Consider the following 24726-nt stretch of genomic DNA (forward strand, 5'->3'; position numbering starts at 1 on the left):
GTTACCCATTCCGTCTTAAAAAAGTCTATCTATCCCTGGTTTAATACGTTAACATTTGTAAATTTAATTGCTTCTTTTCATTATCACATGTTCGGAAGACTATGTTTTGATCATCATCAACATAGTCAACAGTACCCAAAACATCTAGAGCAATCGTTTCATAATTAAATTTTTTAAGTGGGGTATTTTTAATACATATTAATTGAACAAGTAATTTACTATTTTCAATTCTTCGGCATTTTAATAATCGGTAATCAATCAGTTCCTGCAGGAAATCATAGATTTAGTACTTGGAATCTTTAAGAGGCCATAGACCCCACACAAATATCTGATTGACTGTGAGGGGAAGCCATAGTTAGACCCGTATATATATCTATGGTCGAGACCTAACCGTTAAGAGACCCAAGTGAAACTAAAATTATCAGGCATAAAGGATAGTGATCATCTGCGTCATTGTAACTGGAGAATGTTTTAAATCTTTAAAAGTTAGATAAATTGACTCAAAGCTCACATAATTGCTAGTTTTATATTTTTCCGAAAAGCGGAAAATTTTCCGCGTTTTATTTTTCCGGAAAATTTACAACCCTAGTTTCAACACGAACGTAGCTTCCCCACCAATTGGTTTTCTTTTTAGAATTACCAGACGCACTAGCGTCGTAAGATTTTTATTACCGACTAAATGTTATAAAGAATGGGTAGATTTTACTTAGGACTAATATTTTTGTAGCACACTAGGAGTGATGGCACTCGGCGTTGCCCGTCAGCACATTTTTTTATTACTTTTCACGCGGAAATTATTCCATAAAGGGTTTTTTTGGCCGCCATTTAAAAAGATGGCAACAAATGGAACCCAAAAGACCATTCAGCCCGTCTATAGGTCAAAGGAAACCAATGTACTAAATATTTGCGGAATCGGTTGAAACGCGCGGACTTTGTTGCATAGAGAATATTTTTTTACATTTCTGGGCGCCATTTACTAAGATGGCGGCGGATTGGAAAAATCTTTCTTATGGCGAATTCCACTGGGTCCTCCCGGAGTGCTCCCATGGAGCAATAAACATGGAAGGAGTAGTTGCCGGATCGTTAAAGACTGTTTTTCCGTAATTAGGGTCTCTTATTTTTATTGCTCCATGGGAGCGCTCCGGGAGAACCCAGTGGAATTCGCCATTAGTACGCGCTTATGAGTAACGTTCCTGCAAATTTTCAGCCTTCTAGGGCAATCGGTTTGGGCTGGGCGTTGATTATCAGTCAGTCAGTCAGTCAGGACTTTGATTTATATAGATATAGATTTTATACTTCGAGGGAATTATTTTAAGTCGGTTTCATCAGAAGGGGATAATAGAAGAAGGATGACACTCTGTATCCTCTTAATTCGCATCCAAAAGAATTAAAAGATGGCGCTTCGGTTTGTCCAATTATATGGCGCGATCTAAAGGAGACAGAGCAGACGACTTGGTAGACTATTAGGCGCAAATCTCAGGGAGTGAAAGTAAAGTCAGACATTAACTAATTTATTATTACGTAAACACTCTTTTTCTTGTGTTTTAAATTACAAAAATGGTTACATATTGCTGTGTTTACGGGTGTAAAAACAATGGCACCATGAAAGGTATGCGGTTTCATCGTTTTCCTTCAAAACTACCGAAATTAGCCAAGGCTTGGGAAGTTACCTTAAAAATGGGAAAGAAACCTAGTAATACCATGGTTGTTTGCTCTTCTCACTTTAAAAAAGACGATTATAAAACAATTCCGCAAGAACATAGAGGTAAGACACTTGCTGGAGTAATAAAATTTGTAGTAGTTTTAATTCTACAATTCTTTAACAGATCAGTTCAAATGCCCACCGCGCCTAAGACCTTTGGCAATTCCATCCCAGAATCTGCCTATTCGTAAACATGACAGAACTCTTTGAAAAATAAAAACGGGGGAATGAGTTCAGATGATGGTGAGAATTTGAAAAATCATTTGTTTGCGGATCATCAGTGGAGGCGCGAGGGGTAGGCGACACAGGCCTACTTTTCGTTTCAATTTGGGGGCCCATAATCGCCGTAAGGGGCCCAGCGACTCCCTGAATTTTAATGTAGTATATTTTGGCCCCACTTTCGTTGAGAAGGGAAATTATTAAAGCCCATTGTTTCTACTGACAAAAAGGATGTGAAAAATTTCACGTTAAAATAAACATGTCTAAGGGATCGTAAATAAACTACGTCACACTCTTATTGGGGGAAGGGGGTTTCGAAACTTGTGACGGTCCATGACAAATGGGGGTGGTGTCAGATTTAACATTAATTTTGATACGAAGTCAGTAGGAGGCCTGTTGTGTAGTTGAATGTAATTAAATGCGAGTGAGATTAACACTTAAACAACTCCATACATTGCATTTAGCTATTTTTAAGCAAAAGGTTTTTAACAATAAGTGTCCCGAGTACATAGAGACTATGTTTCAAAATCCAAATTCTTCTATTCCGTAAAATGCACTGGAATAAAATTATGGAACTTTATCCCACACGACATAAAAAGAATTAATTCAATATCTGTTTTTAAAACAAAGATCCTGGAATATGTCAAAGATATTGTTTAATTTTAATTAACATTTTTAACTTAAACCGGACTCCTACGTAAACCAGTTGTAAACTGAGAGGAATATCCATGAAATAAAGTTATTGTTATTGTTATTAAAACCGGCGGCTCTCGAGAAAAAAAATCGCAATAAATATGACGCTAGAAAATATTGATGATCTATAGAGTAATGGCATCTGCATGACTTGGCTATGTTACGCTCTATGAGAAATTAACATGGAGTGCCACTACTCTATAGGTCGAGAGAAATAACGTAAGCACTTGACTACCTGGTCAAGCGCTTTTTAGGATAAAAGCGAAAGCAAATATCTACCCATGTAGGATATCAGCTTTTCGATTATTTCACGCGAATCTGATTGAAAAGCACCCTAAAAAGCGCGTTTGAAAACGGGTTCTGAATTCGCTTTAGTGTTTTGGTTCAGTTTTTGAAGCAAAAGCTTCTTGAAAAGCTTGATGGAAAACGGACCTTAAGGACGCTAAATATAGAGTACGCGTAGTTTCAGCTTAAACTCTCTAATTCTATTCGCCATTAGCATTAGCTAGGATGAGTTGGATCCCTTTTCGGATTAAAATGGTTTCGTTTCTTTCGCACATTTTTGAAATCTGAATATCATGATCGATTAGACTAAGGTTTTTGTCCATCAATGTCGAAACCAATAAAGTGTGCCCCTTTAACTAAGCTTTATTGAAAATGTTTTGAAGCTTACAAAAAAATCACAACCAGACATTAAAAATCTGAAGCTAAATCAGAGGCTTAGCAGAAGAGAACTATTGAATTTCAAGCCGACCAAAATATTTCTGAGGGGGACGTCATATCACTCAAGGAAAAAGGGTATCTTTTCAAATTGATCAAATTAAATTTTTAAATTAAGACAGATGACATTTCGTTGGAGGGGGCCTAAAAATGTGACGTGGTTTTTAGGGGAGGGATCTGAGAAATCGTGACAAAAGCGTGATCTGGGGGGGGCGGGGGTCAGCGTTTGTGGACGGTCAAAAAATTGTGGGTATAAACAATTTCGTCGTCATCGTAGTTACCGGCTTTGAGTTACGATAATAAATACTCACAAACAATTTAAACAATGAATTCTTAAATTTTCTTAACAAAAATTAAGTGGGCCCATATTTGTGAGAAACTTTTAGCCTACTCCAAAGAATATCCTGGCGCCGCCACTGCGGATCATGATCATCAAGTAGAGCAAATTGGTGTTAATAACCAACCTGCTGATGACATAACTGAAAGTGAAGAAAATGGAAACAGTACTCGACTAAGAGACACACCTGAAATTTGTGACACTGATAACAGTTCCTTAGAAAAAGGAATTATGGTGAACACATTAGAAGAACATAAATGTAAAGTGTCAGCTAGTTGCGGAATTTTGAAACAACTGTAGTAGCTTTGACTGGAATTCAGTCAATGGAACTATAGTTAAAATTGTTAGTGAAGAATATCCTAGTAAAAGTCCACTACCTGTAGCTGACGGAATTTTACTTACACTAATGAAACTTAAACTTGGTATTTCATATTCCGCTCTCGGAGCTCTTTTTGGTCTAAGCATGAGTTAATAATATGTTAGCTCCCTATATGTTACTCAGGCAATTCATTTTTATACTCTAGCGTTTTCTCCCGCGCCGCCGGCTTCCCAATTATATGCGACGCTGTGCGGCTGCCACGTGAACGAAAATCTTATTTACTCTTCTTTCCGGTTTTTCCCCGGAAGCGCGTGTAGTGGAAGCTAGCCCATGATATCGGAGCTATTTAAGCAGCCGAAGCTGCCGAATATTGAGCTCAGTAGCCTCGGTTAAGAAAACAGTTAAGAGATCAGTGGATTGGATTTAGCTCAGTTGTATAATTGGTTTCAAGTCACAATAACAACTCTTATGTTTAGCATTCTTTATCAATATCGTTAAATTGCATTGAGTTCCGGCATTTTTTTGTCTCAGTACTGACACAAACACCATGATTTAATGTTAAATTGTTAAAACATAAACATTCACGACTAAAACACTCCCTTGGTGAAAAATCAGCCGACGACTCAGGGTCGAGGAGCGGTACGAGCGAGATTTTTTTTTCGACAAGAGAGAGCGCAACATTCGGATGTTTTTCCCGCGCGGGCGAAATGAGAAGAAATCGCTGGATACATTACGCCTATGGAGCCTGAGTAACTTATAGGGAGCTAACATATTATTTACTCATGGTCTAAGCCAGCAGATAGCTTCTAGTTATTTCAAACAAACATTATGCAAGTTAGCGACTGTCTTGGAGTCATCAGTTACATGGCTAGAGAAAGAAGAAATTGTGGAAGCTATGCCGCATTGCTTTAAAGAATACACTGATACAAGAGTGGTATTAGATTGCACCGAGGTATCTGTTGAAAAACCTAAGTGTTTAAAACGCAAGATCAAGACTTATTCTCACTACAAAGGGACCAATACTGTAAAAGTACGCGTTTGTGTAGCTCCATCCGGTGTGATCACCATGGTGAGCAGAGCATATGGGGGAAAGTCAACAGATAAACAAATAACTGAAGAATGCGGGGTCCTAGAACGATGCATACCATACGCAGACGCCATAATGCTAGACAAGGGGTTCGCTATTGAAGATCTTTGTAACGAAAGAGGGCTCAAACTAATTAGGCCACCTTTTCTAAAACGTAAAGCTAAAGGTCAAAAAAATAAAAAAAGGGAACAATTCCCTAGAGAAGATGCTTTGCTTACGTCAAAAATCGCGTGTGCTAGGGTACATGTTGAGCGCACAATCCAGAGACTAAAAACGTTTAACATTTTCCACAAAAGACTACCGTGGGATTTATTACCATACATCAATAAGATGTTTGTTGTAACCAGCGCTGTAGTAAATTTGTCAACAGCTATTTTGGCTGACAATAAATTTTAATATCACCACTATTTAAATATCACAACTCTTTTATTATCACAATTATTTTAACATTTCAATTCCATGTATTTCTTTAAAAAATATTTGAAATAAACTGATTGCAATTTAACTAAGAGCTTAGGAACAAATTCTTTGTCAATAGGAACTTCAATAATTAAACAATCGTCACTTTGTTTTGAATACAGGACTAGGTGACCTACTGAGAGGCCTAATATTGCTAGATTTAGTTGAATTTGTCCATAATACTTGTGCTTAGGTTTTAATTTCAAGGTTTCTTCCTTATGGTTTAAAAAATTCAACCCTTTGATCATTTCGTTCAGAGGCTTGGTAGCACCAATTACAGGGCATTTAACTTCAATTAAAATTGAATTATTTAAACCATCTGGAGAGCAAGCTAGATAAGGATGATCATTATGAATGACTAATCCAATTCTTGTCACTTTTACACCAAATTTTGCCTCATATTTTGCAATTGCTATGGGTTCGTTAAGGATTCCATATTGGGTATTTTCATTTCCACAAAATCCGGATTCAATAATTTTTTGAATCTTCAAGGACGGATCTTTCTGATAGGTGTAAAGCTCGTAGCATCTGCTTGCTGTTATTCTTATCAGTCTGTTACACGTCCATACGTGATCGTTCTGGCTAATGGATTTGATTGCAATATCTAGAGCCATGGCATTTGTGACTACAATGTTTTCTTCATAGTAGAGTCTTTCACTTCGGGTTAGATTATCATTAAAGCTTTCAATATTCTCGTTTAAGACAGACATATTTTCGCTGTCTAACATAATATTAAAACAGATTTTGATATCACCAAAAGCGTCACCAGTAGAATTCATGGTGGTAGCGATAATTGAGTTGTTATCTTTTAAGGGAGATTTAGGAATCGCTATCCCAATTTTTGGAGCAGGTAAAATATGTTTGTGGAGCGCTGTTTCATTCTTTGATACCAGAAGAAGCCTCAATAATATACTCCTTTGCTTTTCTTTATCAAATGATGAAACATCATATTTCGCTCGTCCAACACAACAAAGTTCTTCGGTGGTTGTGCCTTTGCGCATTTCAACTGCCTTTTTCTTAAGTTTCCCCCATTTCTGAGTAATATCTGCGCATGTTTTCTCCTCTTTCGATAATGTCTCAGATCGGTTCACGAGCAAAAGCACAGCTATACAGTGTTTGCAAAATCCCCCACTACCACTTGGACATGAACAAAGAACAGTAAACTCTGAAAAATGCTTGTTCAACTCCAGAATTACGTGATGTGGCTCTCCAGAAAAAGCTGATGACTGTAATACAATTGCTTCTATTTTGTGGCCTTTAAGCTTTTCAGATTCTCCAGTCACGCTGCATGAAATGACGTGATTACTCCTTAATTTTTCCTCTCCTTGTTGCAGACAATTAACTCTAGTTCCAATATAGTCTAATATATTCGTTAATGGCAGTCTGACATCAACTACTACAAAAAATAAAAGTACCATTTCCGGCATTAAATAGTTTCAAGGGCCAAGGCTTATTGCTTACCATCTTCAGTATAGAAAGTTGCGTTATTTATTTCGTTGGCCATTAAAGGAAAGCGCGGCTCCATGATCACCCCTAGCATTCTGGCTAATCTTCTGCACACGAATTTTACCTTGCCAAAGGCAGGAACCAATCAGACCTAATGCACTAGTTCCCATTGGTTCCTGCCTTTGGCTTAAGTAGCCTTTAGCAAGCTTAGCCACTGTGTAGCATAAAAGTCATCTATAAGGGGCATCAACGGAGCCGCGCTTTCCTTTAACTCGCTTTACACCGGAAAGTTTACAAATTATTATCAGGTAAAAAATAAATTTTAGGATAGATTTTACTCACGTCAGACGTCACATCTCATACTACTACAGCCCGAAGAGTACGCAACAGATATTTTTTGTTTCCTTTAGATCGTAGTTCTACTTTTTCGCCGCTAGGGGAGCTATAGTATCTTTTGGTTGCGAATACTGTAGTTAAAGTCATTCTTCCCGGGCGAGGGAGCCCTTTTTGTTTGCTCTCCCGCTCATCAAACTTCAGATGGGCCTCTATAGCACCGTGCTATGGTGAATTCCATAATTGTTTGGTAATAAATCCCCAACACAAACCTTGATTGTCTTGACGTGGGACATAAATAGTTAAACGCTAATAGAGTAATGATGAGGGAACTATTTATCGCGTATTTGATTCGGTTTAGTTTAATTGCTCCAAATAATCCGATGTTGGGAAGAATGACGTTACTCTTACCACGATTTGTGGTGGTACACTTCTCTCGAAGTATTATATACTTCTGGTTTCATACACAAACAGGGTTCGGTTCAGACGAAATTTTTATAATGAAAATCCCTGACTTTTCCCTGGCCATATTAAGGACGCGTTTACCAAAGCCTACTTCATGGTCACACCAGCAGCCCATATTTATCATTGCTCAAAGCATTGCTAAATTTCCCAAACAAAATCCCTGACGCCTCCAGCTTATCCCTGACCATTTAAAGGGGATTACCAAAGCCCACTTCATGGTCACTGCTGTTTAATTTCCCAAACGAAGTCCCTGACCTTCTGTCCCATCAATGGCTTTAGAAAATCCCTGACTTAACCCCGATTTTCCCCCTTTTTACAGGAAAAAAAGCGTTCACTCACCTCGCAAATCATGCACCGCTTTTTGCGCCAATCAACCTTGGTCGGCTGAGATGGATCTTGAGAAATCTGTTCGGCAAAGAGGGTTTCGAATACGTGTCGAACAAGAGGTGTCGTCGTTGCCAGAGTATCGGAAGCTGGCTTCTTCGTGGGAACTTTGGGTCGCTTATTCTTACTATAACGCAAAGGGACAAATAAAATTCAAAATTAAACTCTCATGTAATAATAACAATAGAAAATTTAGACCACATCCTCCTCTACGCTATTAAGTAATCAGGGTTCATACTTCAACTTTTGGAAAACAAATTTCCCTGAGATTTCCAGGTTTTCCCGTATATGGAGTATCCTATGGAGCAAATGTTAACGAAGGAGGGGAGGCTATAACACAATCAAAGAACATCCCCGTATCTCTAGTACAACCAGAGTTATGAGCCTCCATAGTATAGTGTAATGTTAATCCTATGGAGGGTATGTTCATGAACATTTTGTTTAATTACTCGGCCCCTTTTTACTCGAATCTCAAGTTTTTAGTATGGTTGGATGGGGGGCAAACGGTATGATTATAGTTTGTGGGTAATCAGCCATAACTGACGTAAATCGCTGAGTATTAAGTGGAAACTATTTTTACAGTATATATCAGACCTCGGGGACTTCCGGAAAATATGTCTCAAAAAAAAAGAAATATTTTTTTTTTTTTTTTGGTTTTAACATTTGGGGGTGACGAGCTAGGGCTTGAGAAGCATTAGAACTCCATAGGGAGGCGATAAACAACAAAATTTTGGAAAAGGTGTAATATTATTTGGGAAGTAGATGAAGATAAACAACAACATTTTGGAAACCCTCTTATCTAATTTTTAACGTGTATTTTTAATTTCTCAGTTTTGACGAAGCGCTTCTACCTCTAAAACATTGCCAGGAACTGATTAAAAACGTTTCAGTCTTAAAGCAATACTATTGGCCAGGAACGGAAAAAGTTATTGACGAAACTTCAATCAAGGAGAGACTCGAGGTTAGTTCTCATTTCTATAAATATATTTCTACGCTTGTTTGGAATAGTTAAAATGGTATTTGTCACGCTTTAGGAAAAAACTAATCAACAAATAAACCATTATAGTATTCTACCGTAAAAATAAACACGGGGAAAAGTTAAATAGAAAGTCCAACAAACAAACATTTTATAGCTTCGTTTTCAAATATGGCCACAGGAATGAGTAAAGGCGTGTTTTCAATCAAGATTTTTTGAACAAAAATTAAGCTTTTGCTTCAAAAGTAGCAGCGGAAAGCCGAAGCAAAAAATCTTGGTGTTTTCAAACAAGCTTCAAATTCAGCTTTTCGTCTTTTCAGGCTTTAAACCTTAGAGATGCAGATATCTAAATGAGTTTGATATTTGCTTCTCATTTTGTTTAAGCGCTAGAAGTGTCGTCAATCTTGATTCACCAATTAGATTAAAGCATACAGTCTCCATGGTTACAACTATCTGCATGTTTTTTACATTAAAGGCAGCTAGTGTTTCGGCGCGTTCAGTTTTGCTACGGGTTTAGGACTTTTTTCGAAAAGAAAATGACGTCTACACACATGAAAATGTAATTTATAAATAAGTCACGCCCACTTGTAATTTTTTATTCATTTGAAGCTTGTTTGAAAACGATACGAGTTTCAGCTTTTCCATTTCAATTTTTTGGAAGATTTTTTATCTTCGAAAGCCCGTCAAAAGTTCCCAAAAAAGCCAAGTTGATTGAAAACGGGCCTTAAGACTTTAACATTAGCCAGGGTTAGTTTCAATTTAATTATTTATTATCATTTTAATTAGGGTTTTAGGTAATGCACTTCGCGTCTTAGGGGAAGGGGAAATTGCTGCACTTACCAAGTAAAAGGCGCAATTAGGTTATTCTAATTTTAGTTTCACAAATCATTGCTTAAAGGTATGTTCATGTACGTTGTTGGAGTTAATTAGTGTTTGAATTCTAGTTTATCAAGGCCACTTGAAATATCAATTTGAAGCACTGTTTTAAATAGAGTTGCTACGGGTCAGGGAATTTGAAAATTGACCCAAAAGGTCGGGTAATATTAAGAATTTCAACAAAGTCAGGGAATTTGATTAAAGTTTGTTAAAATCTCCGCGTTTATGTGACGTTTTAAACGCCGTTTTAGCGAGATCACGCGTGACCAGGCCCTGAAATCGAGGAGTGTGAAGTCTGCGGTGTTTTACGTTAAATATTAATATTCGATTTAATCGAATTTGTTCTCTTTTTCTTATATTTAGAGCAATAACAATTTGGCCTTAAAATATCAGGGAAAATCTTATAAAAGGGTTAGGGAAAGCTGGAAAGTCAGGGAATTTGAATCTGAAAATATAAATTCAAAGTGCTGTTTAATGTTAGGGTCGAGTGCGTTGGGGTCGATGAATAGAGTCTGTATTTTTTCTGTTGTATCAAGGTCTTTTGGAACATCAATTTGAAGTGCTTTTTAAACTGGACTTTGTATCTGGTAATATTTAGATACGCAAAGGCCACAATCGAGATACGTTAGATTAGGTTTCATTTAAAGGAATACCGAACTGATTTAAAATTATCTCAAATCTAAAGCAAACCTTACTTTTTTGAGAGTTTAAACTCTTCTGATTCCAAAAATATACTTAATAAATATTTAAATATCAGGGAAAACACAGAAAAACACTTCGAAAACTTAAAATTTGGGGGCAAAAGCAAATTTGCGGAGAAGATTTTTGGCGGGTTTTTCTCCTTGCTACGTCACTCAAGGCATCTCGCGGAAAAGCCAAGCGCGAGCGCCCAAGACTCTCTAGTCTACTAATGCCGCGCGAATCTGAATAAAATAGTCTCAACGCGGCGCTGAGACACTAACAAGTATCACGTGAGCGACATCTAAAGTTAAAATTTCTCCTTACTACGTCATCAAACGAAACAAAATTTAGCAATTTTATAAACCAAATACAAAAGTAAACATATCATAATAAACTAGATTTTTCAAGGATTTTTTCCCATTTTAAGTTTGTGGATGACGAAAATTATGGCAGTAACTCTTTAATGCGTAATTTCATTGCGGTCATAGTGCCTTAATTTTTATAAATTCGTTTTGTGGTGAGCCCTAATTTGTATAATTTAGCGGCTAATGTAACTTAATCTGAAACTGTCAATACTATCAAAAGTATATAGATATAAAAACGAAAAGTACACTTCGTTAATTGAAATTTGCTCGCGCCATGTAATATGATCAGCCCTCCTTTATCCCAGAATAGTGTTGCCCCCTCAGCTGCGTATGATTACCTTCCCGACCTACCATAGGGAAAAAGCAGTGAATATAATAATAATAATCTAGGCTTTGTCTATGAAGGGATTTCCACACTAAACCCGTGGCTTGTTTACAGGTGGGTCCTTTTACAATGCATAGAGGGGTGGTGGCTAGCCCCTAAGCCACAGCTAACCTACAGCGCCCAACACTAACTATTACCGTTAACCTCTGCAACTTTTTGATGGAAAGGAGAATCCGGGTTTTCACTCCTTTTAACAAGCGGGGAGAGAACTTGCAAACTCTACGCGGAAGGATTTCTTCCCAGATTCTCACCCGGTGCCACAGTCCGGGATCGAACCCGGGATCCTCTTTCTGCGAGGCGAAAGAGCTAACCGCTACGCCACCCCACTATAGGCTCGTAAAATAGCAGATGCTAGCTATAGTACCAAAAATGAACGTTCGGATCGCTAGCTTCATGTACTACTTTCTATAAATCTATGACATAAAGGTCTTCCCTAATTGGTTAATTCCTGTAGGCGGTTGAGCGGAGGGTAGTTTGATTCTCAGTTTACATATCGTCTACAGTCAAAGGCAGGGAATTGTTAATGAAGTGTACTTTTTGTTTTTATATCTATATACTTTTGATAATATTGGGCCAGGCAATCTGGTTTCCGTTTTAACCCAAAACATCTTTTTGTCGCGTCGACTCGATTGCCATTCAATAATCCTAAATAATTTCTTTACAGGAAGAGCTTTCCGAGCTAATATATAAGTGTCGACGCAGTTTGTCGTTTAAATTCTTGTCCCTACACTAGAAACATCTATAACACTGACCCCAATATCAGAGGTTGCTACCAATTGTTTTGCTCTGGAAATTGCCACGTGGAATATCATTTTCAATGTTGGAGGCGTGTTCGAGGCGAAATGGGCAAAACTGAAAAAGTAAGGGAAACGTCTGACGAGGTCAACCAACATCAAACTTTTCTCTTTTTAAAAAAAATATTAATTTTCGCAGGATTTTTTGGATAATTCTTGCCCTACACCCGACTGCGAAAACGTAGTTTACCTAATCCAAATTATTTCCAAAAATTGCGAAATTCAAAATACCGTAAGTAATCGTATCTAACCACAAACTTCACCAAGGCTTAACTGGCAAGGCCTAGTCACGGAGCTGTATTGTAGAAGGAGTAGAGACTCGTAGCTTCCCCTCTACTAAAAAAAGCTAGATCTATTTGTCCATAAAAAGGGGGTATGAATTTTGACCCTCCCTCCAAACCTAGGCGAGCCAATGTAAACAATAAAGATGGCCGCGAGCTACGAACGTTAAGCCTCGGTCTTTTGTGTATCGAGTTCGAGTGACGGGAGTTTCTCAACGGTTTGCAAATCTTATTTAAATTTTTATTTTTACTATTATTTCTATTTATATTAATTATAATATGGAAGATATTCAAAGAATTAAGCCGGGAAAGAAGAAAACGGACGCCTTCTTTAAAACACGTGACGTCAGAGATTGTTTACATTGGCTCGGTATGCGCGAAAATTGTGCGTGGAACACTAGTACGCTTATGTCTAGGCCCTAGAGGCCTAGTCTCAACTCCTTCTACAATACACATCCGTGGCCTAGTGACGTTTCATTTAAAATATGATCTCTAACGAGATATTTGTACATATAAATGGTCTAACCACTAACTTCACCAAGGCTTAACTGGCAAGGCCTAGTGACGTTTCTTTTAAAATATAATCTCTAACCAGATATTTGTACATATAAATGGTCTAACCACTAACTTCACCAAGGCTTAACTGGCAAGGCCTAGTGACGTTTAAAATAAAACGTTTCATTTAAAATATGATCTCTACCGAGCTAGTCTAACCTCAGACCACCAAACTCATGGACTGGAGTCTGGAGACAGCTACTCCTCAAAAAAAAAATGGCGCGAATTTTACTTGGGTTTGGTGAAAAACTTCCAACATCCGCCGCCAAAGCGCTAGTGTCAGGCGTTGATCTAAGCAAATCTAGCTTCAGTTGCCTATTCATGGGTCAGGTGGTCTGAGGACCGTCTAACCACTAACTTCACCAAGGCTTAACTGGCAAGGCCTAGTGACGTTTCATTTAAAATATGATCTGTCTAACCACTATATTAACTATGGGTGTGCGAGCGCTGGATTTTCAGTTTCGAGCCTTGAAATCTTTTTCTTATCGAGCTTCAAGGCGAGCTTTGATTTTTCTTAGCGAGCTCTCGATCTTTCAGGTTTAGTCAAAAATCAGATTTCGAGCCTAAAAAATGTTCTTCTTTTTAGATAAGACGACTTTTATTATTCTAGCAAGTTTCAGAAGGAACTAATTGCCTTTAACCTTATGCTAAGTTTGCTAAGACAGAATCACGAAAATAAATAAAAACAAGTATCAAACAGCCTTTAGTTTTTTGTCGGCGGGAAAAATGGCGCCAATTTCCTCCAACAACGCTGCTAACGTAGGATAATTGAATAATTTCTTTGCCTTGCATCATGCGCATCATGCGTGCTTCGAATAACTCAAACTAAGAGCCAATCAAAAGTCGTCTTATACAGGGTGTTTCTGAAAAGTCCATCACAAATTAAGGGGCGTGTTTATGGGACCAAACTGAGCGGAAAGTACCAAAGAACATGGGGTGTACAACATTTTGTTACGGAGATATGGCCTTCCAAACATTCGCCCCTAAAACAAGGAAATATCCAAAAATGAGGAGTAACACTTAAGACCGACTAACCAGCTTGTTTAAAATTACTAGACAATTTCAATAGCCTTTAATCGAACAATTGATTTCTACCTTTACTAATCAGAAGCGTATAAATGAGTAGAAGTATGCCTACGGTGGTAATGTAAAATTAATCCCAAGTGACATGATGTTTCAAGATCTTCCCAGCACCAAGTAAAATGGTTCTGATTGAAGGGACTTTTATTAGCACAGCGTAAACAACGTTATTTTCAGGAATTAGTCCAAATGTCCACGGGCGGCATTACAAAAACGAGGCAGTCTTTCGAATGATACTTGGACATGTTGGAAGATCCCTGGCTTGTTCCTGTTATCTCAAACCGTAAAAAGCTACGCAAATCTTCATCATCACGGACAACACTCTTGTACGTTAGGTATGACCTTGAGAAAACCTAAAAGGACATCTCGAATGTATTTGAAAAACCCATCTCCAATTAAGGGGCGTGTTGTTTGTTTCCAACAGAGTAAACTCGCCCAGAGAACAATTACAATGCAGAGCCACGTTTCGGCGTTAATGGCCCACAAAGGTGGTCCCAAAAACAAGAACAAACTTTAATTTGTTTCGTTCAGTAAGTGTTTCATGTGTCATAGATAAAACGCCATGATTAATGCACAAAGAAAATGTTATTGACAAGTTTTCGGACCGCGATGCTGAAATGTGGTGGTGCACCATCGTGCATGAACCACATTCTGTTTATTAAACCTAAGGGTACGTCTTCGAGTAGTTCTGGTAAATCGTCCCGTAAGAACTACAAGTAAGCCACACCGTTTAACCTGGGCTCTAGGAAATATGGCCCAATTAAATTGTCACCCACAATACTACACCACACGTTTAAGCTGAATTGTACTTTGTGACTTCTAACGCAAGTTGCGTGGGGGTTTAGCTGGGACCATTGATGTTTATTATGTAAGTTAATAATACCATCCCGTGAAAAGTTAGCTTCGTCAGTAACCAACAAATCCCGTGGGAAATCGATATCGTTTACTTTAGCCAGAAACCACTGACAAAACGCCGTGCGTCGTGGGTAGTCCGCTGGATTCAAACCTTGAACTTTTTGAACATGGAAAGGATGAAACCGGTGGCTTCTGAGGATTTTCCACACGAGCGTGTGGTTTACGCCTAATCGGCGACCAACTTGGCGGGTACTTGATTCAGGCTCGTCCTCGAAAATGGTGAGAACTTCGTCTTCTACGGCCTCTGGGATGGCTCTCGCTCTAGGTTGAGGTCCAGCCGGTTGGATTCGTCCATCTTGCCTCAAACGTCTGTCCACAGCCTCGAACGTCAGTCGATTTGGTAGTCCCTTCTGCGGAAATCTTTCCTGATACAAGCGTACAGCTGCAGCGGCATTCCCCTCGGCTAGTCCATACATTAGGTGCATATCCGCATATTCGGCATTTGTGAAGAAAGGCATTGTAACAGACTTCGTTGAATTATGAGTTTAATAAAACAAACACATGTACGTGAAACCTCTTTAATTCCTTTCTTAAAAAACATAGTGCTCTGTTTTAGTGCTCTGTTTTTTAAGAATAGGCGAAGTTCTCACTATTTTCGAGGACGATCCAAAAACAAGCAGCCGCCAATTGGTTTGCTGATTAAGAAAAAACCACACGCAACTTGCGTTAGAATTCACAAAGTACAATTCAGCTTAAACGTGTGGTGTAGTATTGTGGGTGACAATTTAATTGGGCCATATTTCCTAGAGCCCAGGTTAAACGGTGTGGCTTACTTGTAGTTCTTACGGGACGATTTACCAGAACTACTCGAAGACGTACCCTTAGGTTTAATAAACAGAATGTGGTTCATGCACGATGGTGCACCACCACATTTCAGCATCGCGGTCCGAAAACTTGTCAATAACATTTTCTTTGTGCATTAATCATGGCGTTTTATCTATGACACATGAAATACTTACTGAACGAAACAAATTAAAGTTTGTTCTTTTGTTTGGGACCACCTTTGTGGGCCATTAACGCCGAAACGTGGCTCTGCATTGTAATTGTTCTCTGGGCGAGTTTACTCTGTTGGAAACAAACAACACGCTCCTTAATTGGAGATGGGTTTTTCAAATACATTCGAGATGTCCTTTTAGGTTTTCTCAAGGTCATACCTAACGTACAAGAGTGTTGTCCGTGATGATGAAGATTTGCGTAGCTTTTTACGGTTTGAGATAACAGGAACAAGCCAGGGATCTTCCAACATGTCCAAGTATCATTCGAAAGACTGCCTCGTTTTTGTAATGCCGCCCGTGGACATTTGGACTAATTCCTGAAAATAACGTTGTTTACGCTGTGCTAATAAAAGTCCCTTCAATCAGAACCATTTTACTTGGTGCTGGGAAGATCTTGAAACATCATGTCACTTGGGATTAATTTTACATTACCACCGTAGGCATACTTCTACTCATTTATACGCTTCTGATTAGTAAAGGTAGAAATCAATTGTTCGATTAAAGGCTATTGAAATTGTCTAGTAATTTTAAACAAGCTGGTTAGTCGGTCTTAAGTGTTACTCCTCATTTTTGGATATTTCCTTGTTTTAGGGGCGAATGTTTGGAAGGCCATATCTCCGTAACAAAATGTTGTACACCCCATGTTCTTTGGTACTTTCCGCTCAGTTTGGTCCCATAAACACGCCCCTTAATTTGTGATGGACTTTTCAGAAACACCCTGTATAAAGAAATTGGTCTTTTTGAACTTGTTGAAAAATAAGAAATCGTCATGACAGTTGCGCGCGATTTTGCACGTGACGTGAGTCTGGTGGTTTATTGTTAAGCCATGGATATGGAATGAGCGTAAGGAAATTTTTTTTCACACTATCTTAGAGCATGAAAACAAATCCTCACGCGCATTCTTCGCGAGCGTCATTTCTCCAGACTAGAAACGTCACTCGTAACGATTTGTTATATTTTTCAATTAGCTCCTCCTAGTTTATATATTTACCTATTCGGTCCATTGGGAGGGAATCTCCAAACCGTGGACCGTCTTCTTTCATCTTGAATAAAAACAGAAAATGGTTTCGAGATAAAGGGAGCTCAGATTTTCACATATGAAATCGTATAGAATCTATTCTTGTGAAGATACAAAATGAGCTTTTAGCATTATAATTATTTAGGGTGGAACAGAAAGGAAGAACACTTATTTCAAGTAAAATGTCGCATTACTACTCCTAAAATGAGATCCCTCATTCAGATTTGTGGCTTTAAAAGCGGTATCGTGTTTCTGACAATCATTAATGGTGCTCTTATGTGTGTGTTGTTTTGTGAGTTTTAAACTTCAATTTCAACTCGAGCAGTGGCGTCGCTAGGCCTTTTTTGGGGGGGCTATAGCCCCCCCCCCAAATTCCAAACTTAGCCCCCCCAAAATAATCCGTAAACCCTACCAAAAAATTGCTGTTAGCAACCTAAAATTCTGTAGCAATACATAAAAAACTTTCAATATGAAACAGTAAAATTTTGAAGAAAAAAACAGATGGAGACAAGTAAAATGTTTCATGTTCTTTCGAAGGGAGTCCCAATAGTGTGGACTAAAAGCTAACCAAAACTAAAAATAAACCTAAGACGAGTGAAAATCCTTCATAATCGGTTCCGTAGTCCTTATCAATAAAAGGTTGTACATCTTTAAAATACGAAAAATTTCATGTTGACACAAATTTACGGATAGTTTTAAAGGTCTACACATTTTCCAAAGAACCCATTATGCAATTTTTAGCCATATCGTAGTATACGATAGGCTCATAGTTTGACCCGAGCCGTAGTAGTACTGGCCGGGGTTTTCGCTTTCGTTATCGTCAGATTTTAGCTTAAATGGAACCAATAGTGGCAGCTGAGCTCAGTTAGAGATTTTATTTTAATTAAAAACAAGTTGGGAAAACCAAAATATTACCTCTCCGAGTCTAGAGGTCTACTACTACAAACTTATTTACCTAGATATGGAATTATTTCTCTTTTTTGAAGTAAAAATTTACGAAATATTGAAGCAGCATTCCAAGCATAGCGAATATACAGTAAAGCAGACGACATTTTACATCCAATAAGGATAAATCTTGGACATATGGAAATCAGTCAATGGGGAAAGAACAGGAAATGAAGTCTACGCTTCAGCTGTTTACCGTATATTCTGATAGCTACATTCACAACTGGTTTGCAGTGTAAACACTATCGTCTCGTCTCACCTCAACAATATTCTTAGTTTGCCAACATGAATGTTAACGTTAAATAACACCAAAGCTATATTGCAGCTAGCTAGACGCACTAATAGTCAATGCGCACCATAAAGATAATATAAAGTCTGTAGCTACTACCCGTTTACCATTAGCCCTTTCACTATTCTAATTGCCACCATGATCTTTTCTTCTATTATAAAATCCTAACCTGATTATGTAAGAGTGTATTTACTTCACCTCAGGCCTCAATTATTTACTCTTTGTTTCACTAAGCCTATTGCGGATAATACTTGATATACCCGCCGGAGTCTCAGTCTTAATTTTCTTCATGAAATCACTGAACCAAGGATTATTCTATATACAGATGTAGTATAGCTTAAGTAATATATAAACAGCCATTTCAAATAACAATATTGTTACATAGAGATATTAACGTATTTACTTTAAGTAGATAACGATTTTAGACATATGCTTATCTAATCTAAGATAATGTTTTATAGGCTTAAAAAAGTAAATAGAACTAGACGATAGGGGGCGTAACCCTCTTGAGCTTGAGAAACGTGGTGATCTAAACTTGACACTTGTAACATTTTATTGAGTTCTTTTCTTACAGGTTCTCGATATGCATGTGGGATCTGTCGTGCTGATGCAATAGAAGGAATGACGTTAGGCCGTATTAAAAAAAATCTTTGGAAAATCAAAATGAAACAGAGCTTTAAAGCTACAAAAGTACTAAATGCATCATAATTACGAAAAATACTTCCACATATTCACTTTATATTATGGAAAAAGGGAATATTAAGGTTCTGTATGATTTCTTAACACATCAACACAAGGCTAACTGCTAACGCGACGCACTAGTGTAACAATGGACGGACACACACACAGACAAAAGCATAGACTGCTTTTTAACTCTTTCCGTTTTAATTTTGAGTTGAGAAACAAGATTATCTTAAATATTAAAATAAATATAATTAAAATTAATTATTTTCTTCGTTAGTTGTTCGCCTTATTGAGCGTTACATCGTTTTGATAAAGAACAATTAAACATTCTTGAGAGACTTGACTAATATTGGCGTTTGAAATGAAGTATACGCCGGTTGCTTCGCCTTATTCAAATAGGTAGTATATAAGGGTTTCGAATCGCAGCTATAGATAAGAACAGCGCAATTGCGTGAACCTTTGGTGGAAGCCCCACCATTGGGAGGCCAGACGTTTCTCGTAACCCTGGCCTATCGCCGCGTATGTCTTAACCATAAGAATGATGATGGAGTAGAAGCCAGGTGTACAGACTGGTGTCCATGTGGGATGGACAAAAACAAAGACCAGAAGATGGTGGTGTTAGAAGCCAGTAAGTACAGACTGGTGTCCATGTGGGATGTACATAGAGCAGATGACGGTGGTGATTAGAAGCCAGTGTGTACAGACTGGTGTCTATGTTGGATGGACAACGACCATAAGAGGGTGGTGATTAGAAGCCAGTGTGGACAGACTGGTTTCCAGGTGGGATGGGCATAGATCAGAGGCTGTTGGTGTTCGACAGGCAATGGAGTAATAGCCTGTAAATGTAATACAATTTTCGAAATTTCCGGAAATTGAGAACACGTTTGCTCCGATTTTCAAACTGCGAACGCGGTCCCCTGGGGTGTAAGTCAATAACAACAGACAGACACACACACACACAGAAACGTCGAAATTAGAACCTCTCCGTGACATACGTCACTCGGAGAGGTAAAAATTTCACACCGCACCCGGGAATTGAATCTGACTGGCTGGCGAAGCAGTAAGATACGCTACCACTCTGGGGAGTCTGGGGTCGGACACTTCTGATTACCTCTCCGTGTGACGTAGTCCAGGAGAGGTTCTGTAACGGCGGTATCTGTCTGTCTGTCCGTTCGCAGTTTGCGTATCGGAGCAAACGTGTTCGCCATTTCCGAACTGCTTGCACAGTCACGGAAATGGCTCCTCTACTTGAGTTCTCATACCAATATCTTCTGGTCTTTGTCCATCCCACACGGACCCCAGTCTGTTCTTACTGGCTTCTAATCACCACCATCTTCTGTTCTTTGTCAATCCCACATTGACACCAGTCTGCACTTACACTGGCTTCTAAACACCACCATCCACTGGTCTTCCGTCTATTCCACATAGACACCAATCTGTATCATTGGCTTCTACTCCATTATCATCGTTTGGTTTTATGATATACGCGGCGATCAGCTAGGGTTACGAGAAACGTCTAGCCTCCCTAAGGTGGGATCGCCACCAAAGGTTTTCGCAATTGCGCTTTTTCCTTACTATTATAATGGAAACGAATCGTATATATACCCCAAATTTGAAAAAAGCGGGCAAGAGGGGTACCCTTCACTTTAAACGTCAATATTAGCAAAGTTTGAGAAGATAATAGGTATAACTTTATTTTAAACGATTTAACTATTATTAATGTTAATTATTGAAGATTAAAATAATTAAAAATAATTATATTTATTTAAATATTAAAGATAATCCTCTCGTGCAAAGAGAGAGATTATCATTGCCTCCGATATCTACCAAGGCCCGTTTCCAGCGATATATTTCCTTCATTGCCTCCTATATCTATCAAGGCCCGTGCATTGTGATATATTTCATTCATTGCCTCCTATATCTATCAAGGCCCGTGCATTGTGATATATTTCATTCATTGCCTCCTATATCTATCAAGGCCCGTGCATTGCGATATATTTTTCAAAACAACAACAAAAATGGGAAACCCCAACTCAGAAACATAATAACGTTTTCATTGGATACTTAAGTTTATATAATCTTCTTGACACGGAGAGGTAATATTTTGGTTTTCCCAACTTGTTTTTTGTTTAGGGTCTTTGAATTTTTTTTCTTTTTATTTATATGCAAATCAAATAGATAAAGTTGTGGCTACTATTAAGTCCCAGCCATTGGGCCATCTTGTTTATATTAAGTTCTTATAATAACTTTAAAATAGTTTGCCAAATTGCTATATATATAATAATTTCTAATTTCTGGCACTTTGTTGGTTTGAAAAAGTGTCGCCAAAGATTGTGTATAAATGCAGTTTTGTAAGGAATGCGAAGCAAAACTGGTTTTTGTATAATTTTCTTTATTTTTTCCCTTTCATTAAAACGTAAATAATTTACGAAAGTTTTAATTCACGTTGAAAATTACAATGTTAAGCCTAATTTTATATTTGAAAGCTTTAAATTTGCATTTCCCGAAAATTTTCACGCGCCCAGAGAGCAAAACAAAAATATTTTACAAGTTTTGACATAGCCTCCTGGATCATGCGATTCGCGGACGCAGGCTGCTCGCGCTATAGAAGCCCGCCCAAAAACGCGTATCAAGCATTTTAAGCCGAAAATCAAAGCCGTCAGCTTTTAACATGGCCGTCTATGGGGGGAACCACGTTTTTTGCCCCTAATTTGGCAAATACTGGCTAAAATCTCTTGAAATTTTAATGAGAGGTGTCCTGAAGGATTATTACTGACCGAGCAAAGTTTTAAAGCTCTAAAACCAAGAGTTTTTCCCTGAAATTCAATAAAGCTTTGTTTGTACATTATTCGTTTTAAATTTCCCGGTAAGGTTTCGGCGCGAAATATTGGCGAGAAAAACTGGTTACTAGCTGTTGAAACTGGTTACTAGCTGTTGAAACCGGTTTTTAGCTGTTGAAACTGGTTTTCACTTTACCTCCCACTCTCCTTCCACCTTCAATCCTCCATTCTTCCAGAGAGAATTTGTAACTTTCTAGTGATAATGAAAAGTTTCATAAGCACATACAATTTGTTATAATTCCTGAAATGCTAATTAGTATCAACATTTAGAAATTCCCTAGATTTATATTTGTATGGTTAAGCATTCAAATTTTAGAAATAGGTTAGTTTTCCCTTCAAGTAGTTTGAAAATTTGAGTTAAAAAAACTTTGTATCAGCTGTGAATTCTCCTCTTAAAATTCAACTGAACCACAACAGTTCATTGACAAACACCTGAATTCCGTATGTTAATTCCTATCTTTTCAATAGCATCTAGGAAGAAATGATTATCATATAGGTTTTGATCAAACACGCTCTGAAAAAAAGCCGACAGCTGTCAAAGGTCAACGGAAGCAATCTAGATCTTCTGGTTGTGCTCATGTACAAACAAAGCTTTACTGAATTTCAGGGAAAAACTATTGGTTTTAGAGCTTCAAAATTTTCCCGATCATTAAAAATCCTTCAATACACCTCTCATTAAAATTTCAGGAGATTTGAGCCAGTTTTTGTCAAATTAGGGGCAAAAAACGTGGTACCCCCATAGACGGCCATTTTAAAAGCTGACGGCTTTGATTTTCGGCTTAAAATGCTTTTTTTTTTCGAGCGAAAATCAACGATACGCGCTTTAAGATAGGAAAATAATTCTTTGGGCGCGAACAGCCTGCGTCCGCGAGTCGCGTGATCCAGGAGGCTATGGTTTTGAAATAGAGTGCTGTCAGAAGCGCCGGTGTGACGTCACCCATGCTGTTTTCCCATAAAGAAAAAACGGTAACTGTCATGGCCGCCCATTGCTAAACGCAGACTCGTGACGTTTCACCTTGGATCTGACGTCACAACTGACAGCACTCTATTATTGCGCAGACATTGCGCTAGTGGTTTGCCCCTACATGGTTCTCGAGGATGTGAAGCGAGATTTTTCAACAGTCAATAGTAGGCTGTCTACACTCTTTATATGTCTATGATGTCCAATGATCGCATCTTCTTTCAATGTATTACATAACCTAATATATGACATAATCCCTTTAAAAAATACTAGTGGTCACTCCTTTTTAAATTTCTAGTACATTTTCTGAAATCTTATGTCGATTAATTCCATTACCACTTTCAATGGAGTAGTTTCTCGGAGCAAGAATGAATGTTTTCTTAGTAACGCTTCAATTTCAACTAAGTATACAATAATACTACTTCTTGGTGATAGTTTCTAGCAGACAACGGAACTCCAGCTCCATCTCTCATGTCTTATCCCAGGATAAGTATCCCTGAGTTAACGGCTATAGCTTATGATTTCCCGGCGTCCAGTGCCGGCGTCCACCCACCGTGACAAGGAAACAAGTTTAACGGCACGCGGTATTTTCGGCGGGAAATTGGGTAGAAGAGGACAAGTTTATGCGAGTGTGCCGGCTGTTTTCTGGTGATGGTGAGTGAATATTGTTTAACTTTAAGAATAATAAACTAGCTATTTATCCAAATAATGGTAGGATTTTACTTTACCTACCTAACCCAACCAACACTTGATTCTGATTAATTAGGCCACGGGGAGTTCGGAAAAATTTCAATACTACACTAGCAATTTATTGTAATTACTTCAGAATTTTGACCGAACTCGGGGCAAGGGTTATCAAATGTCAGAGCAGACGACGGTTTATAAACTTCTAAAATAGCGCGTGATCCAGTGGGCTATGGCTATGACATCACATTCGTTGGTTTTTTCATTGAGTTGAGAAAATTACTACTAGAGTGGCCTTTGCCTATTGGGGTACGTGGGACACTTTTGAAAACATGGGACGGACGGACAGCTTCCAAGTTTCTCACGCGATGGTGTCTCCATCTCGAAGCCTAGATAAGAAATGTATAAATACATGTATTCTTGAAATCAGTCAAATTTCCCGCCTTTTCTTTTAGTTCCCTTGTTATCATTGAGACCATGCATTTATTATTTTCTTCGAAAAATAAGATAAGACACGCCAACGGGAATAGATAACCCTATTTCAAGTGTTCGACATGAGATTAAACGTCTTCATAAGATTACACGCCAATATTGCCCTATCGGCTCACGCCAAGTCTGATATCACGACTTTCACGCCAATTTCCCCCACCAGTCCACGCCAAGTCCGCCATCATGAGGTTTCACGCCAATTCCCCCCGCCAGTCCACGCCAAGTCCTACGTCACGCCAATTTCCCACGCCGCTGTTTGGGGAGTAACACTTGCCTACTACTCTGGTTTTATTTTTTTTCTTTTTTCAACTATTGAATTTTGTGATAGGGTGTTATCATTACATCATGGACCAACTGTTACGTAATGTAACTGGGAAATATTAGAGAATTGGGTCAAAAGATTACGTATGGGTATTTTGTGACAAAGATGTGGTTGGTAATTTAAGAAATTGAGTGCTGTAATGGATAAGTTTGTCACTGGTGACAACTGGAGCTTGTCATGAAGTGATTGAGGTAGGTCATAGATTCAGGGTAAAGCGACATAAGCCTGGTGAGGCGCTGCTATCAAAGGCTTAGTAATGCAGACTAATAGGAAGATGGAAGTCCTGCATGCAAAATTAACCACCACCGAGTGTAGGACTTCAATTGACTCGCTTCCGTCGTTCTCCTTAGAACTAGTTATCTCGAGCTGTAAGTCTCTCAGTAGCATTACGAAGTATAGGAAGAGTCATACTTATGTAACATATCAC

General features: G+C 38.3%; 4 protein-coding genes and 1 long non-coding RNA gene across 6 annotated transcripts in view; 4 read left to right on the plus strand and 1 right to left on the minus strand.

The window, feature by feature from the left end:
• The window catches only part of LOC149705328 (DNA (cytosine-5)-methyltransferase 1-like), a 358139-nt gene that overhangs the window by 75536 nt on the left and 257877 nt on the right, over positions 1 to 24726 (plus strand). The window lies entirely within an intron of this gene.
• Positions 1240 to 1968, plus strand: LOC149705334 (THAP domain-containing protein 1 A-like). Its single transcript, XM_089865627.1, has 2 exons — positions 1240 to 1765; positions 1827 to 1968. Exons 1-2 carry the CDS (start codon positions 1558 to 1560, stop codon positions 1910 to 1912), a joined length of 294 nt encoding a protein of 97 aa, XP_089721753.1. The 5' UTR covers positions 1240 to 1557; the 3' UTR covers positions 1913 to 1968.
• LOC149705335 (uncharacterized) lies at positions 1940 to 5402 on the plus strand. The gene is made up of 4 exons (XM_089865636.1): positions 1940 to 1945; positions 3693 to 3967; positions 4783 to 5231; positions 5317 to 5402. Exons 1-4 carry the CDS (start codon positions 1940 to 1942, stop codon positions 5346 to 5348), a joined length of 762 nt encoding a protein of 253 aa, XP_089721762.1. The 3' UTR covers positions 5349 to 5402.
• LOC149705336 (uncharacterized) lies at positions 5465 to 8767 on the minus strand. Its single transcript, XM_089865559.1, has 2 exons — positions 6998 to 8767; positions 5465 to 6932 (listed from the first exon to the last, which is right to left on the minus strand). The coding sequence occupies exons 1-2, from the start codon at positions 7074 to 7076 to the stop codon at positions 5521 to 5523; spliced, it is 1491 nt and encodes a 496-aa protein (XP_089721685.1). The 5' UTR covers positions 7077 to 8767; the 3' UTR covers positions 5465 to 5520.
• LOC149705337 (uncharacterized) lies at positions 8842 to 13917 on the plus strand. Its single transcript, XR_016381601.1, has 3 exons — positions 8842 to 9125; positions 12112 to 12307; positions 12381 to 13917. It is a non-coding gene; the product is annotated as an uncharacterized LOC149705337 (long non-coding RNA).

Source organism: Phalangium opilio, unplaced genomic scaffold (assembly GCF_054372755.1).
Source record: "Phalangium opilio isolate 3A_F unplaced genomic scaffold, DU_Popi_V2 ptg000014l_1, whole genome shotgun sequence".
NCBI classification, from domain to species: domain Eukaryota; kingdom Metazoa; phylum Arthropoda; class Arachnida; order Opiliones; family Phalangiidae; genus Phalangium; species Phalangium opilio.